Genomic DNA, 16,382 nt, shown 5'->3' on the forward strand with positions numbered 1-16,382 from the left:
AGTGCTGGGATTAAAGGCGTGTGCCACCATGCCCGGCACTGTTTTTTTTGTTTTTTGTTTGTTTGTTTGTTTGTTTGTTTTTGGTCGGTTTGGTTTTGAGGAAGGGGCTTATGTAGTCCCGATCTTCCTGACTTCAGCTGCTTCCTGGGTGCTAGCATCACAGATACGCAGCACCACATCTGTCTCCACTGTTTGCTGCTATTCTTAAGGAGGGTCTCCTGTGTCCTAAGCTAGCCTCAAACTCTCGGTAGCTAAGAATGACTTTAAATTTCTCATCCTCCTGCCTCTACCTCCTGAGAGCTGGGATTACAGATGTGTACACAATCCCCCAGGGCTACAGAATGCTGGGGTTCGAACCCATAGGCGCTGTCCATGCTAAGCAAGCATTCTGGCAGCTAAGCTACACTCTCAGCCCAAGTCAGGAAACGTGGAAGCAACATGCTTGGGTTTTTGTGTGCACACTGCACACATATTAAACACTTCCGTACCACATGCATATGGGTGGTACACACAGAGAGATTTCACTCCAAAGAGTCTTTTAAAGGCTGAGAATAGAACTTTATCATGCAACAGCCACTCAGCATAGCTGTGCCTGTTGGCGCATGCCTTTAATCCCAGCACTGGGGAAGCACAAGTAGGCAGATCTCTGTTGAGTTCAAGGCCAGGTTGGTCAACAAGGTGAGTTCCAGGACAGCTAGGGTTGCACAGAGAAACCCTGTCTCAAAAAACAAACAAACAAACAAACAAACAAAATACAACTAAAACAAAGCAAAACAAAACAAGCAATCACTTAGCTAGTATACATTAAGGCCTGGGTTTGACCTCAGTGCTGAAAAGTACTACTTTTGATATTTGAATATGAATGTTAGTAATAAGTTGGTGGTGTGGATCTGTGGTAGAGCATATGCATAGGTGAGGCCTTCGTGCCAGCAGGGGTTGGGGAAGGGAAGCTGGTACTGATGAATTGCCCAGCTGCCTCACAACCCCAGCATGGAGAAGTCAGTCATACCAGCCTCTTGCTTACCTGTCAGAGAGGCCAAAAACCTATGCAGGTGTGAAACAAAATGATTCCGGATGCTCTCAGGCCAAGACTTATTCATAAAAATCTGGGGGACGTAGACACCACTGAGCAGTCGGAGCAAAGCCGGGATGTATGCACCCCGCACCGTCCCGTACTGCACAGTCTCCTCGAAGTTCTCTGGGGTGATGGGAACTGGCGCTTGTCGAATGAAGTACACAATCTGATTCTGCGTCTACAGGAGAGAGAGATCAGAGTTCAGTCACCAGGATGCCCCAAGGTATCTGAGGCTCCCCTTGTGAGAGGCAGGCTGAGCACAGTGTCCCTACCTGTGCTTCCTGAAGTAGGAGGCCACAGCCACAGATGTTGGGGACGGAATGGATAAAACATGCCTTGAGGGCACAGGCTTTATTTTGTTCAACTTAAACCACTTATACTAGATGTAGTGTGTAGAGTCTAACACACTGCATCTAGTATATGGTAGATGATCAATAGATGTGGTGGCTGAGTGGGTAAATGGACAGGACAGAATAGACATTTTATTTCAGCCATGGAAAAAGCAGGGAGAAAGGAGAGAGATCCAGGAGGAAGACTGCAAGTAAGACTTATCTAGGCCATCGGTGGCGGTGCGCTCCTTTAATCCCAGCACTCCGGTGGCAGAGGCAGGTGGAGCTCTGTGAGTTCTGTGTCAGCCTCATCTACATAGTAAGTTCTGGGATAGCTAGGGCTGTTACACAGAGATATCCTGTCTCAAAAACAAACAAACAAACAAACAAACAAACAAACAAACAAACGAAAGAAAGAAAGAAAGAAAAACTTTTCTTTTTTTTTTCTTTTCTTTTTTTCTTTTTTTTTTTTTTTTTTTTTTTTCAAGGTCTCAAATTGTCCTAGAACTCACTACATAGCTGAGGGTAACCTTGAACTGAGATCCGCTGCCTGTCCCTCTGAGGCAAGGCTACAGGTGTGCGCCTCACCCGGAGCTTCAGTCTGCGTACCCTTCCCCCTGACTGGCATTTACCATTCATTTTCACCTGGGCTGAGTGCTGCTGTAACCCACGTTCACAAGTCTGTAGCTTTTCTCACTTAGAAGACAAAGCCAAAAAGAAAAAGGGGGGGGGTTGCCCCAGTATTCGTCAGAGATGAAAATGTCTGACCAACACACACACAGAGATAACGGAGAATTCCTTTTTTAAAGGTTTTCCATCTAATTTTGTTTGAGTGTAATAGAATAAGAAGAAACTGAAGTTGCTATGAGGATTGTTAAGCTTCAAATAATTGTCTCTCACCCAGGGACACCTCAGAATGATCCTTTGCTGTTGTGGTTTTTTAGTTGTGGTTGTGGTTGTTGTTTGTCCCGTGCTGGGAATGGATTCCTTAACTTCACACATGCTAAGGATAAGCTCTACTATGAAAGCGCATTGCTACACAACTTTCTATTTATATCATGATGATCATGGAGATGGTGATGATGATAGTGTGTGTGTGTGTGTGTGTGTGTGTGTGTATGTGTGTGTGTATGTGCGTGTATGTGTGTATGTGCGTGTGTGTATGTATGTGTGTGTATGTGTGTGTATGTGTGTGTATGTGTGTGTATGTGTGTGTATGTGCGTGTGTGTATATGTGCGTGTGTGTGTATATGTGTGTGTGTATGTGTGTGTGTGTGTGTGCATGTGTGTGTGTGTATGTGCCTGTGTGTGGTGTTTGAGGTGCATTTTTGTTTGTTTGTTTAGGGTTTTCTGGGGGGCGGGTTGTAGACAGCGTTTCATACTCAGGCTGGCCTTGAACTCCTAATACTCCTGCCTCTGTCTCCAACAACCTTTCATTTCTTTTATTTACTTATTTATTTATTTATTTTGTTTTTCTAGACAGGGTTTCTCTGTGTAGCCCTGGCTGTCCTGGAACTCACTCTGTAGACCAGGCTGGCTTCGCACTCAGAAATCCATCTGCCTCTGCCTCCTTTCATTTCAACAACTCCCATCCTTTGCTATCCTGTAGGGGTGTGTGTGTGTGTGTGTGTGTGTGTCCTCCTGTTTTAGCCTCTCAGGTGACAGGATTACAAGCATGTACCATCATGTCCGGCTTTCTCTTTTACGCTGTACTATTAATCGCTCTAAGAATCAAGCCAGTTGTTCTTCAAATGTCCCTTAATTTGGATTTATCTAAATGCTTGTTATTAGGTTGAAGCTAAATGTTCTCGGTGGAATGCCATGATGTTCTCCAGAACTGGCATCCTTACATTTTAGTGCGGAAACTAAAATGCAGGCTGTCATTAACCGTCAGAGGCCATTGGTAAGCAGCAACAGCGCGTCCTTCTCACTCCCAGACGCTGTTCCTTGTGCATCTCAGGAAAATTCCTTGTATGTTCTCTCTAAATCCATACTGTGTCGGCTGTCTACTCCTGCAGCTGGGCTGTGCCCATCCCTCGTGTCTATTCATGTCTCTCTAATTGCATTAATGTGTCCGGCCTTTTCTTTCTCATGACTGGCGGCTGCCTCAGCCTTGCGCTCAGTCGGTGACGGGTTTTCAACCACAGCTATTCAGTTCCCCGCCATTTCTCATCTGGTTTTGTAGCACACTGCCTTATTCGTTCCCTAAGATCCGTGCCCCACCTCCCCCTTTCATCTCCTTCCACCTTTTATCATCTCGGCTGCCTTTTTAAGAGACTGAACTCGTGTTGGTATCGAGTTCCCCGTCGCTGTTGTGAGGAGCCTCCTTCTTTCAGTTAGATCTCCCTCCTGTACGGGCTTTGTTCTTTTTTTTTTTTTCTTCCCTTTGTCCTTGGTATAATGTGCCCGCCGTTGCCATGCAATTTTGCCCCATTTTGCTCATGCCTGAGCAGCTTTGTCAATTCGCTCTTTTGGCTCTAGCACACTGTGGGCGACTTCTTGATGCCCCACTGGGAGAGACCAGTTTATTTTGCCTCTTGAAGGTAAAGTGAAAGGATTAGGTATTTTACGTTATTCTCTTTCTGTAGCTTGAGAGGCTTGTGTGAGGAGGGGCACGTGGTTAAGGCTAATTTAAGGCAATAGCAAATCTTTGTTAAATCACAAACCTCTTGGGGGATGTTTGGAATGCACCAAGGTTTTCGACCAACCAAGTGCAGGGACTTGGAGCTTCAGCCCCGTTTAGGGTTCACACCTGTTTGTGAAATTCACTAGATGCGATTATGCCTTGATTATGCCTTTTCCCTGTGTTCTGTGGATCCTGCACTGTGAGCTGCCTTCATGTCACAGGTTTCACTCTTTGCCCCTTTCAGCAGATACTGGGTCATGGGCTCCCCCACCCCCGCCCCCGCCCCCAGGGAAGAAGGGTTTATTTTGGCTAAGGGACTGACATTGCATCACAGAGGTGGGGGGGGAAGAGTGGGCATGGCAGGAGGAGATACTCCTTGAAGTCTAAAGTCAGGATGCAGAGAGACATGACTCTTTTTGTCCCTTTCTGTCCTGGGGATCGCGTGCAGGGCCTCGTGAAGGTTTCACTAAGCTACTGTGGGTAGTCATTTTTTAAAGGAAGTTTAAACTAGCCATCCTAACCAGAAGAATTCAGTAAAATCTCTCATCTACTGTTGTAGCAGGTTAAATGGATCTCTCTCTCAAGATTTTATTTATTTTATGCATGTAAGTACACTGTCGCTGTCTTCAGACACACCAGAAGAGGACATCAGATCCCATTACAGATGGTTGTGAGCCACCATGTGGTTGCTGGGAATTGAACTCAGAACCTCTGGAAGAGCAGGCAGTGCTCTTAACCTCTGAGCCATCTCTCCAGCCCACTCATGTCTATTTTTATACATTCCTTTAATGCTGCTATTCATCATTTATACTCCTAGCCTAGTATTAACTGTTTTAATTACTATAGTTTAATAAAGGATTCTTATGTCTATGACTCTCCTTTATTACTTTCTTCATCATTACTGTTGACATTTTATGCATATATGCATATGTATATGTATATATATGGGGAGGGGGGTTGAGACAGGGTTTCTCTGTGTAGCCCTGGCTGTCCTGGACCTCACTCTGTAGACCAGGCTGGCTTCAAACTCATAGAGATCCACCTGCCTTCTGCCTCCCGAGTGCTGGGATGAAGGGTGTGTATCATCACCTCCCGGCTTAGATATATATTATTTTAAAACAGTGGTTTTTGAGACAGGGTCTCATATGCCCAGGCCAGCCTTGAACTTGCAGTAAAGCCAAGGAAATCCTTGAACTTCTGATCCTTCTGCCTCTAGCTCCCAAATACTTAGATTTAAAGGCTTAAAGTGTTACTCCCAAATTATTTAAGGCTGGGGACAGACCAACTGCGGGCTTTCCTTTGTGCTAGCTAGGCATCCTACCAGGTAACTAATATCACTGGCCGCACTGCGAGTCTTAATCAGGGCTGGAGAGATGTCTCAGAGGGTAACCGTGGGGTTCCACGAGCCTTGGGCACAGAAGGATACTTGACTCTCGGAATTAGGGAGATATGCAACACCTTCAGCTTCGCAGAGCCTGGCAAGTGGGGTACCCACCTGCACAGGCATGCCCAGCTCCAGCTTCAACCCAAAGATGGGGTCAATGAAGATGGTGAGGGCAGGCACCGTGGGATCCTGGACAAAGTGTTCCAGAACTGTGTCATGCTCCCCTGTCCACGTGGCACCTGCCAGTCCGGTCAACATCGCTCGTGAGAGGAAGAAGGGCTTCTGCGAGAACAGAGAGACACAATGTGTCAGAGCTGTGAGGAGGGGTGGTCCTCCCATCCACAGCTGTAAGGGTGGACTTGGGAGATGAGGTGCCAGAAGGCTGGGAAGACGGAATGACAGGCTTCTAGCTTTTAAAGGAAGGAGCAATAGACTCCCCTGCCTCGGGGAATGAAAACAGAATGTTTCATGGGGAGGGGGGTTGAGGGTGGGGTGGGAACAGTGCGCCATTATCTTCCCCAAAATATGTCTTCTGCCTGTGGCTGTGAACATGCATTCTCTGGGATGTTCAACCTCAAAGGGAAGGTAAATGAAGGAAACAAGTAAGATATCACCCTGGACCAAGGAGCTGGGCGCAAGGATGGGGTGGGAAGGGCACAAGGACCACAGCCCGTTGCCTAGGAAGCTGCCCCTCTGAAGTGGGAGATGCCGTTAGCAGTCGACTGGCACGGCAGTTATGAGAACCCAGGGACAGGAGGGAAGGAAAACTGACAAATGCCACTAAGGAACAAAGTGACGGGGCTGAAAACAAGTTATTCCTGTGGAAACCATGAGCCCGCTGAAGCCTGCAACGAGGAGCGAAGACAAGGCTCCGGGGGCTGGAGACACCGCCCAGTCCTTCCCAGTATCCCCGGAAGATGAGGAAGAGGAATCACAAAGTTCCAAAGAAGAGAAAATCGACAATCTTCTAAGCTCTTTCCTGGACAGGATTTGGAGGGATCAATGATAGAATACCGAGAGCCCCAAAAAGGAAAAGACAGACAGGCCACACCATCTGTAAACAATGTTCTGTTTCAAAGAATATATATAGGGGCTGGGGAGAGGGCTCAGTGGTTAAAAGCACTGACTGCTCTCCTGTAGGTCCTGCGTTCAAATCCCAGCAGTCACATGGTAGCTCACAACCATCTGTAACAAGATCTGACGCCCTCTTCTGGTGTGTCTGAAGACAGCTACAGTGTACTTATTTATAACAATAAATAAATCTTTGGGCCAGAGCAAGTGGGGCTGACCAGAGAGAGCAGAGGTCCTGCAACCAGCAACCACATGAAGGCTCACAGCCATCTGGAGAGCTACAGTGTACTCACATACATAAAATAAACAAATCTTTTTTTTTAAAAAAAAGAATATAAATAAAAAATGACAAAGATATCATTTACTATCTGTTTTTGTTAATACTCAGTAAACTGACAATCCTTAGTCTGGAAAATACCTTTATTGCTAATGTAAGGGCATATTACAATCTGGTTAGAAAAACTTGGTATTGTGTATTAGAAATATAAGCAAATTTTTTACCCTTACTATTCTTTTTTTACTTAATTTTCATTTTGTTTGTTTGTTTGTTAGTTTGTTTTGGTTTTTTTCAAGACAGGGTTTCTCTGTACAGCCCTGTCCTGGAACTCACTCTGTAGACCAGGCTGGCCTCAAACTCAGAAATTCGCCTGCCTCTGCCTCCCAAGTGCTGGGATTAAAGGCGTGCGCCACCACGCCTGGCTTAATTTTCATTTTTAACCTTAATATTTCCTTTTATTTTATGAGTATGAGTACTTTGTCTGCCTATATGTCTGTGCACAGCTGGTGTGCTGGGTGCCCGAGGAGGCCAGTAGAGGGCATCAGATCCCATCAAACTGGAGTTAAAGTGAGCTGTCATGTAGGTACTGGGAATTGAACCATGGTCCTCTGGAAGAGCAGGACCCCTGAGCCATCACATCTGCCCAGTCCTACCCACTCTTAGTGGTGCTTTGCCTGGACAGAGATCTAGCTTAAGGAGATACTGCACATTTCAGCGTCAGCTTTATGGTATTTATCACAGAGATAGTATGAGAACAAAATATGGCAAGCAGCAAAATGACTAAGAGTAATGGTTTAAGTAGGGTGCGTGTGTCTAACGGAACACCAGATGGCTACTAAACGTGGTGCTGGGAGACTCAAGCAAGCAGATGGAAGATTAAAGGCCCTACTAAGCTGTGTAGCAGGACCCTGACTCAAAAAGATCAGAGCTACAAGCCTGCAGGGGTGGAGGCACACTTGTAATCCTAGCACTAGGGAACCAGGTAAGAAGACAGCAATCCTGAAACTAGCCTGAGCTATACAGTGAATTTGAGGTTAGCCTAGACTATGAGCTCTTTCAAACAACCAACTAAAATATCTAAGAGCAGAGAGCTTGTCCAGCATGCACAGTCTGGGTTTAGGTCCCAGCACTGGTGGGGAGGAGAATATTATATTTGGCTGGGGTTGGACCTTTATGCTCTTTCAGTTTCTTCTCTGTTTTTTTCCTTTTCTTTTGGTTATTTGAAACAGAATCTTGATGCACAGCCCAGACTGATTTTATCATATAGTCCTCCTGCTTCAGCTTCCCAAGGGCAAATGTGTGTACACATTTCAGCTGGCGTGCGCGCGCACACACACACACACACACACACACACACACACACACACACACACAAAGCAAGGTTAGGGCTGGAGAGATGGCCCAGTGGTTAAGAGCACTGGCTGTTCCTCCTGAGCACCCACATGGTAGCTCACAGCTGTCGCTAACTCCAGTTCTAAGGGATCCTACACCCTCACACAGACATACATACTGACATAAAACATAAATAAACAGTGAAATTTTTTTCAAAACAGAATGCAAGGTTGCCACCCTACTCACCCCCCTACATAACGAAGAAAACACAGTACTGAATGTCCATTTCACACAGTGACTGGGGCAGTCATGAAGTCCTCAGTCAAAACACAGCAGCAGCAGGAGAGAGGACGCCTGAGAAATTACTACCCAAGCAGGACAGCATCTACCCGCTTGTTCAAGCTGTTCAGATGTCCACGGTCAGAGTCGTAAGTCCAACCAGAGCTGACCCAAGGTTGGGGAACGAGAGAGGTCATCTCAGAGACCTTGTCCTGGGGCATGGGGGGCTCAGATCATCTAGTCGCTTACTCGTGAACCGGCTTTGGGGTGAGCAGGTCACCAGTGAGGCGTGAGGGAAGAGATAGGCTAGAGAATCTGCCTACCATCACCTGGCACTCCCGCTTTGATTGGGAAGAATGTGATCCCTGGGGGAAATGCAAACCTACCATGTCCATCAAAGAAGTGCCAAGTTCCGTATGTTCCTCAGGTTTCTCCGGTTCTTGCTCTGGGGAGAACATCAAAGATAGGAGCCATATTACCCAGCAATCCCACTTCTAGTACCCAAGTGGTCTGAGAGCTAAACTGGTGTGGCCTGTGAATGTCGAATTGTTCCCAGTGCAGGTGGGGGAGATGGGTGGGGGAGATGGGTGGGGGAGGTGGGCCCCAAGGCACACATCTCTCCCCCCCATTTTACTATATTTAAGTACACTGTAGCTGTCCTCAGGCACCCCAGAAGAGGGCATCAGATCCCACCACAGATGACTGTGAGCCACCATGTGGTTGCTGGAACCTGAACTTAGGACCTTCGGAAGAGCAGCCAGTGTTCTCAACTGCCAAACCATCTCTCCATCCCCCAAGACACATACCTTTAATCCCAGCACTTGGGAGGCAGAGGTAGGTGGATCTGTGAGTTTGAGGCCAGCTTGGTCTACAAAGGGAGTTCCAGGGGACAAATAGAGCTACACAGAGAAACCCTGTCTCAAAAAAGAAGGAGGAGGAGGAGGAAGAGGAGAACGAGAAGGAGAAGAAGGAGGAGAAGAAGAAAAAGATGACAACAAAGAAATGGGCACAGGCTATAGTTCAGTGGACCAGGGCCTAGCACACATAAGGCCCTGGGTTCCCTCCCTAGGCCTGAGGAAGGAGGTGGACAGATGATGCAGGAACAGCCTGTGTCCATTTAAGCTAAAGCTGGATAAACAAAATATTTGTACACATCTACAGTGAACTATTAAAAAATGAAGGTAAAGTCCATGCTACAACACAATTGAACCTTGAAAACTTTATTCTATATAAAAGAAGCTAGACATATAGCGGCATATATTGTGATTCCATTTACATGAAATGGTCATCATAGAAAACCTACAGAGAGAGTGTAGATTAGTCAATTCAGGATCTGAGGGAAAGCTGTTAAAACCAAGGCTCTCAGCACAGGGTCAGCTCTTTCTTAGTATATACAAGTGTTACAGGATGTTTGAAACTGTCTGTAGTTAGGGTGTGGCTCAGCCCTCAGCACATACCTTTGATCCCTTGGCTGGAATACAGACATGCCCTGACTATACATTTTATTTTATTTTATTTTATTTTTGGTTTTTCGAGACAGGGTTTCTCTGTGTAGCCCTGGCTGTCCTGGAACTCACTATGTAGACTAGGCTGGCCTTGAACTCAGAAATCCCCCTGCCTCTGTCTCCCGAGTGCTGGGATTAAAGAGTATACATTTTTAATCCCAAACAATGAAGGTAAAGTTAGTTTGTAGAAGGAAGTACCCATGTTTGAAAGTGATGTTTAACTGAGTGGCAGACAAAGAGATGAATCAGAGAAAAATTTGACAGAATAGGATATGCCCAACTCTCATGAGAGTTAAGAGCACTGGCTGTTCTAGAGGACACAGGTTCAATTCCCAGCACCCACACAGCAGCTACCAACTGTCTGTAACAATTTTTTGCAACTCCAGTTCCAGGGGATCTGACGCCTTCACACAGACATACCTGTAGGCAAAACAACAATGCAGTATAGATAGAGATAGATAGATAGATAGATAGATAGATAGATAGATAGATAGATAGATAGATAAGAAAAAGGATACTTTTACATAAAAGGCTGTGGGTTTAATACCCAGCAACACAAAACAGTGAACCCAGTGATCAGTCATTTAAGCCAGATGTGTGGCTCATGCTTGTAATCCAAGCGCTAGAGAGGTTTGGGCAGGAGGATTGCTCTGACTTCCAGGTCAACATGGACTACAAAGTAAGTCCCTGTCTCAAAATAAACAAACAGCAGGGCACAGTGACAGAAGCTGGGGAATGATACAATTTTAAGCACTGGGTGAGACCTTGTCTCAAAAAATAATTAATTAAATAAATGAATAAAATAAAGAGTTGAGGGGAGGGGGGTCTCAGGCGATCAGTGGGTGTTTGTCTGTCCTGTGGGCATGAAGACCTAAATATGAATCTCTAGAACCCACATAAGAGCAGAATGCAGTAGTCCAAGCTTCTGTAATCCCAGGTTTAAAAAACAAAAACATCAACAAAACCGACAGAAAAACAGAGACAGGGGCATCCCGGAAGTTCATGCACCCGTTCATAACCATCTATAATGAAATCTGGTGTGTGCAGCAAAAAAAATCAACAAAGAGAAATTGTATCAAACAAGGTGGGAGACAAGGACCAATGCCTTGGGTGGTCCTCTAACCACCACTGCACCGGTGGATTCATTGCAATTACTTATCCAAATGTAAGTAATACAAATGCACTTTAATCCTCTCCCCCAAGTCCCCCCCTTTTTTTAACTTTTAAATACTTATTATATGTAAGTACACTGTGGCTGTCTTCAGATACCCCAGAAGAGGGCATCAGATCTCATTATAGATGGTTGTGAGCCACCATGTGCTTGCTCAGGACCTCTGGAAGAGCAGTCAATGCTCTTAACCACTGAGCCATCTCTCCAGCCCCCGAGTTCCCCACTTTTGAGTACCTATCGGCTTGTCTTTTGGTTTGAGCCTCTCAGGGCGTGATCTTTTTTTCAGCTTTACCCAGATTTACCCTGTCTGCACACACACACACACATATACACACATACATGCATACAAACACACACATTCACACACACACACACACACAAATAAATAAGCAAGCAAGCTGAGTGAGCCACGGTGAACAGTCTGTAAGCATCATCTCCCCATGGTCTATGCTCCGGTTCCTGCCTCCAGGTTCTGACCTGCTTGGCGTCTCTCAATGATGGACCCTTCCCTCCCTAGCTAGTTTTTGGCCAGTGTCAAAAAGTCAAACCAAGACATATACATATATGCATAATACATACATTACACATGTTAAATATACATACATTAAATATACAACACTAGGAGGAGGAGGAAGAAGAGGAGGAGGAAATAGATCCAGGAATCATCTGGCACCAATTTGTCAAGGTCCTTAAGGTGGCTTTCTTTTGAGAGGATAAAAATGCTCTAGAATTGGATAGCATTGATGGTTGCACAGCTTTTAAACATGTCAAAAAACAGTGTGTTGTATGCTTTAGGCTTCAGTTTCTTGAATGTGGGTTGTAACCCCATATGGGATTGCATAACAGAACATGGGCACTGGAAACCTTTGACAACAGTAAGAGGTTTCTGATGAAAATTAATGGGAAGGGCTGGCAAGAGGGCTCAGTGGGTACAGGCACACACTGCCAAGCCCGGTGCTCTGGGTTTGATCTCTGGGACCCACATGGTGGAAGGAGAGAACTGACGCCAACAAGCTGTCCCCTGACCTCACGTAAACACTGTGGCACCTGCACACCACATGCACACTCAGAGAATAAATAAATAACAATAAAATGTAATAAAATCTTTTTTAAAAATATCAAACTCATAATGAACCCGAGGTACGTCTGGCACCCATCACCATCACCCACACTATAGTCTGCAAGTTCACCATGACCTTGGTCCTAAGCATATCACACACACACACACACACACACACACACACTGCACGTACTACCAACACATCGCCAACAAACACCTCAGCTCAGATTGGAGACTATTGTACGTTATGAACTGCAGGGTTTTTTTTTTTACTGTACACACCAAGTTTTCTGTTCTTATAAAAACATAACGGTTTAATTATAGAAAACAAAGACCTTAATATTTTCCTGGCATCTCTCCTCAGCATGTAAGTATCAAATTAGTGTATCTTTGGATTGTGTTGTATTAACATGTTTGATTTTTAAAATTGCTGTTTGAAACCTCGGAGTGGCAGTGCACATATTTACACGGTCCCAGTGGAGGGAGAGCCGGGGTAGGAGAATCAATTCCAGGCCAGCCTCAGCTGCATAACATCACCTGAAGAGCAGACAATAGCACGTAGGAGTCAGGGGGCGGTGAGTCTCTGTGGGTTCAAGGTCAGCCTTGTCTACATAGTAAGTTCCAAACAAGCAAGGGCCACAGAGTGAGACCCTGTCTCAAAATATACGTATGTACATATGTACATATACGTACAACATACGTACATACATACATACATACATACAAACATGTACTGCTCTGGCAGAGTTTGACGCCCAGCACACATGTCAGATGGCTCATAACTGCCTGTAACTCCAGCTTCAGGAACTTTCTACAGCTCTGGTCTCCTCCGGCACATGAACAATACCAATACCCAGATCCATACATCCAGACCCACACACTCACGCACACACACACACACACGCATCATAAAAAGAAAATAGATATTAAAATAAAAGCTAGCACTAGCAAGGTAACCACTCAGCAGCTACAAGCGTTTGCCCTTAAGTTTAACGATCTGAGTTCCATCCCAGGAACCCACCGAGGAGAGAGAGAGAATGGCCCGGTACACAGGTGCAGCAACACTTGCACACTTACACAGGCACACAGACACAAAAGTAACAACAACAGCAATAATAATATTAATAGTGTTATAGAATAACACTAATAAATAAAAATGATGTTAAAGCTAGCTGGAGCAAGAAGTAGGCGGTTTGGGGAATGAGAAATTAGAATTAGGAGTACTGCAACATTTAGGTTCTACTCTCCACCAGTCCTCCTCCTGCACAGAGAAGTTGGGGCCCACCCTTCTCCTATCCCAGGCACTCCACTCTGCCACATCTGCCCTGGGGTCCCACAAACCTACACTGGTTATCTGCCTCGGCATTTTCTGCTCATGCTAGAGACAGGACAAAACCAGTAGGTTTCCTATTCTTGGGAACTAGAGGGAGGAAGGGACAAATGAGACAGAACTGAAGGACTAGGAGCTAGGACGCCCTGCCCGCCAGAAAAGAGGGATGGGGACAAAGAAGGAAACAAGGAAAGAAAATGAAGTGAACGACTGCAGACGCTTCACAGTGAGGGGGAATAGGCGGGGAGCTAATGGCTTTCCATTTTTCACTCAGGACTGTCCTCTGAGCCACATGGCCACCATCTTCCTCAAGAGTTCAGCTGGGCTTGCCAGCTGGGACTGCTGACCTATGGCCTTCACTCACAAAAACAGAGAATGAGAGGTGGGTCATGGAACCTTACCTAAACACCTCGTCACTTCCTTTAACCATTTGTTTGCCATTCTGCCCTAACTGCATATGGCCTGGGGGTCTCAGGGAAAGGCTAGAGTGCATAAATGGAGAAGGGCTAAGGGAGAGAGGGGCTCTATCTATGTGGCTATGGGAAAAACATTATCCCTGTTGAGTAAAGATCATTCCCCAGATGGAGGCCTCCCACTCCCGTAAGTAACTCCCCACTTATGCTCAGTAAGACAGACCACTAAACCCAGGATGAACTTTGCAGGCATAAACCTTGGTTTGTGTTAGGACCTTGGAGGGAGACGTTGCTTACATCTCCCCAAGGGAAGAAATTTTAGCAACGGGAGACTAAGAGGGAAACTAGACAACCACTGAAATAAACAGGTTTTGTCTTCCCTAATACACTTGAGACAAAGACATGCAATGCCACCAGGTATGATGACACACCCCTTTGATCCCAGTACTGGGAGGCAGAGGCTGTGAGTCTGAGGTCACCCTGGTCTACAGAGTGAGTTGCAGGACAGTCAGGGACACCCTGAGAAACACTGTCTTTAAAAAAGAAAAAGGAAAACAAACAAACAAAAAAGATATGTGATACCACAATAGCACATGGCATTCATAGATATATGTAGAAAATTAAGCAATAGCAGAAGATACTCTCCGGGGCTGGAGAGATGGCTCAGCAGTTAAGAGCACTGACTGCTCTCCCAGAGGTCCGGAGTTCAATTCCTAGCAACTACATGGTGGCTCACAACCATCTGTAATGGGATCTGATGCCCAATTCTGGTATGTCTGAAGACAGCTACAGTGTACTCATAAATAAATCTTTAAAAAAAGAAGAAGAAACCAGGCAGTGGTGGCACACGCCTTTAATCCCAGCACTCGGGAGGCAGAGGCAGGCGGATTTCTGAGGCTACAAAGTGAGTTCCAGGACAGCCAGGACTACAACCAAAAAACAAAAACAGGGCTGGTGAGATGGCTCAGTTGGTAAGAGCACCCGACTGCTCTTCAGAAGGTCCAGAGTTCAAATCCCAGCAACCACATGGTGGCTCACAACCATCCGTAACAAGATCTGACGCCCTCTTCTGGAGTGTCTGAAGACAGCTACAGTGTACTTAAATATAATAATAAATAAATCTTTAAAAACAAAAAAACAAAAACAAAAAAAAAGAGGAAGAAGGAGGAGGAGGAAGAAGAGGAGGAGGAGAGGATACACCCATGGCAAGCCAGCAGTGGGCTCTAAGGAAGAAGAAAGCAAGCGTAGAGATGTGAGCAGAGTTGTTATCATACAGACTAGGGATATTGGCACGGTTTTCTCTTCTGCCTGGAACTGCCTATGATCCCTATCCACAACCCATGGTGCCAGAAATACTCTGAAGTTAGAATTGCATGGAGCTTAGAGTGTAGGTCAGAGGGAGAGCCTGTGCTTACCAGAGCAAGATCCTGAGTTCCAGCTCTAGAACAGGACAGAATAAGATTGAAAGTTGTAAGACCGTCTGTGACACAGGGGCTGGGGCTGCAGCCGAGTTGGTGGAGTGTTAGCCTTGCATGCATGAAGCTCTGGGATCAATCTCCAGCTGGCAAATAAATGCCTGTAATTCCAGCACTTCTGGAGGCAGGGGGATCAGAAGCTGAAGGTTGTACTGGCTGGGATTGGCTGCAGGCTAGAGTCATCAACAAGGAAGGAGCCTCAGTTGAGGAAATGTCTCCATGAGATCCAGCTGTAAGGCATTTTCTCAATTAGTGATCAGTGGAGGAGGGCACAACCCATTATGGGTAGTGCTATCCCTAGGCTGGTGGTCCTGGGTTCTTTAAGAAAGCAGGCTGACGGGTGTGGTGGCACACGCCTTTAATCCCAGCACTCGGGAGACAGAGGCAGGAGGATTTCTGAGCTCTAGGCCAGCCTGGTCTACAAATTGAGCTCCAGGACAGCCAGGGCTACACAGAGAAACCCTGTCTCGAAAAAAAAAAAAAAAGAAAAAAGAAAAAGAAAGAAAGAAAGAAAGAAAGAAAGAAAGAAAGAAAGAAAGAAAGAAAGAAAGAAAGAACGCAAGCAAGCAAGCAGGCTGAGGGCTAGAGAGATGGCTCAGCAGGTAAGAGCACTGACTGCTCTACCAAGGTCCTGAGTTCAAATCCCAGCAACCACATGATGGCTCACAACCACCTGTAATGAGATCTGACGCCCTCTTCTGGTGTGTCTGTGAAGATAGCTACAGTGTACTTAATTATAATAATAAATAAATCTAGAAAGAAAGAAAGAAAGAAAGAAAGAAAGAAAGAAAGAAAGAAAGCTAGCTGAATAAGCCATATGAAGCGCATCACCCCTCCATGGCCTCTGCATCAGCTCCTGCCTCTAGGATCCTGCCCTATTTGAGTTCCTATCCTGACTTCTTTCATTGATGAACAAGACTGTGGAAGTGTAAGCCAAATAACCCTTTCCTCTCCAACTTGCTATTTGGGCATGGTGTCTCGTTGCAGCAATAGAAACCGTGCATAGGACAAAGGTCAACTTTGGCTACACAGGAGGTTGAAGACCAAGTTGGCTT

At 45.7% G+C, this 16,382-nt stretch overlaps 1 protein-coding gene across 1 annotated transcript in view; it reads right to left on the reverse strand.

Moving 5' to 3' along the window:
- Dnah2 (dynein axonemal heavy chain 2) overlaps positions 1 to 16,382 on the reverse strand; it is a 125,824-nt gene that overhangs the window by 103,597 nt on the left and 5,845 nt on the right. The window contains 5 exon segments of the mRNA XM_021213005.2: positions 1,025 to 1,253; positions 5,526 to 5,696; positions 15,268 to 15,327; positions 15,329 to 15,428; positions 15,682 to 15,697. Of these exon segments, the coding sequence (XP_021068664.1) occupies positions 1,025 to 1,253; positions 5,526 to 5,696; positions 15,268 to 15,327; positions 15,329 to 15,428; positions 15,682 to 15,697 (576 nt within the window).

The sequence above is a fragment of the Mus pahari genome, chromosome 14, assembly GCF_900095145.1.
Source record: "Mus pahari chromosome 14, PAHARI_EIJ_v1.1, whole genome shotgun sequence".
Classification (NCBI taxonomy): Eukaryota; Metazoa; Chordata; class Mammalia; order Rodentia; family Muridae; genus Mus; species Mus pahari.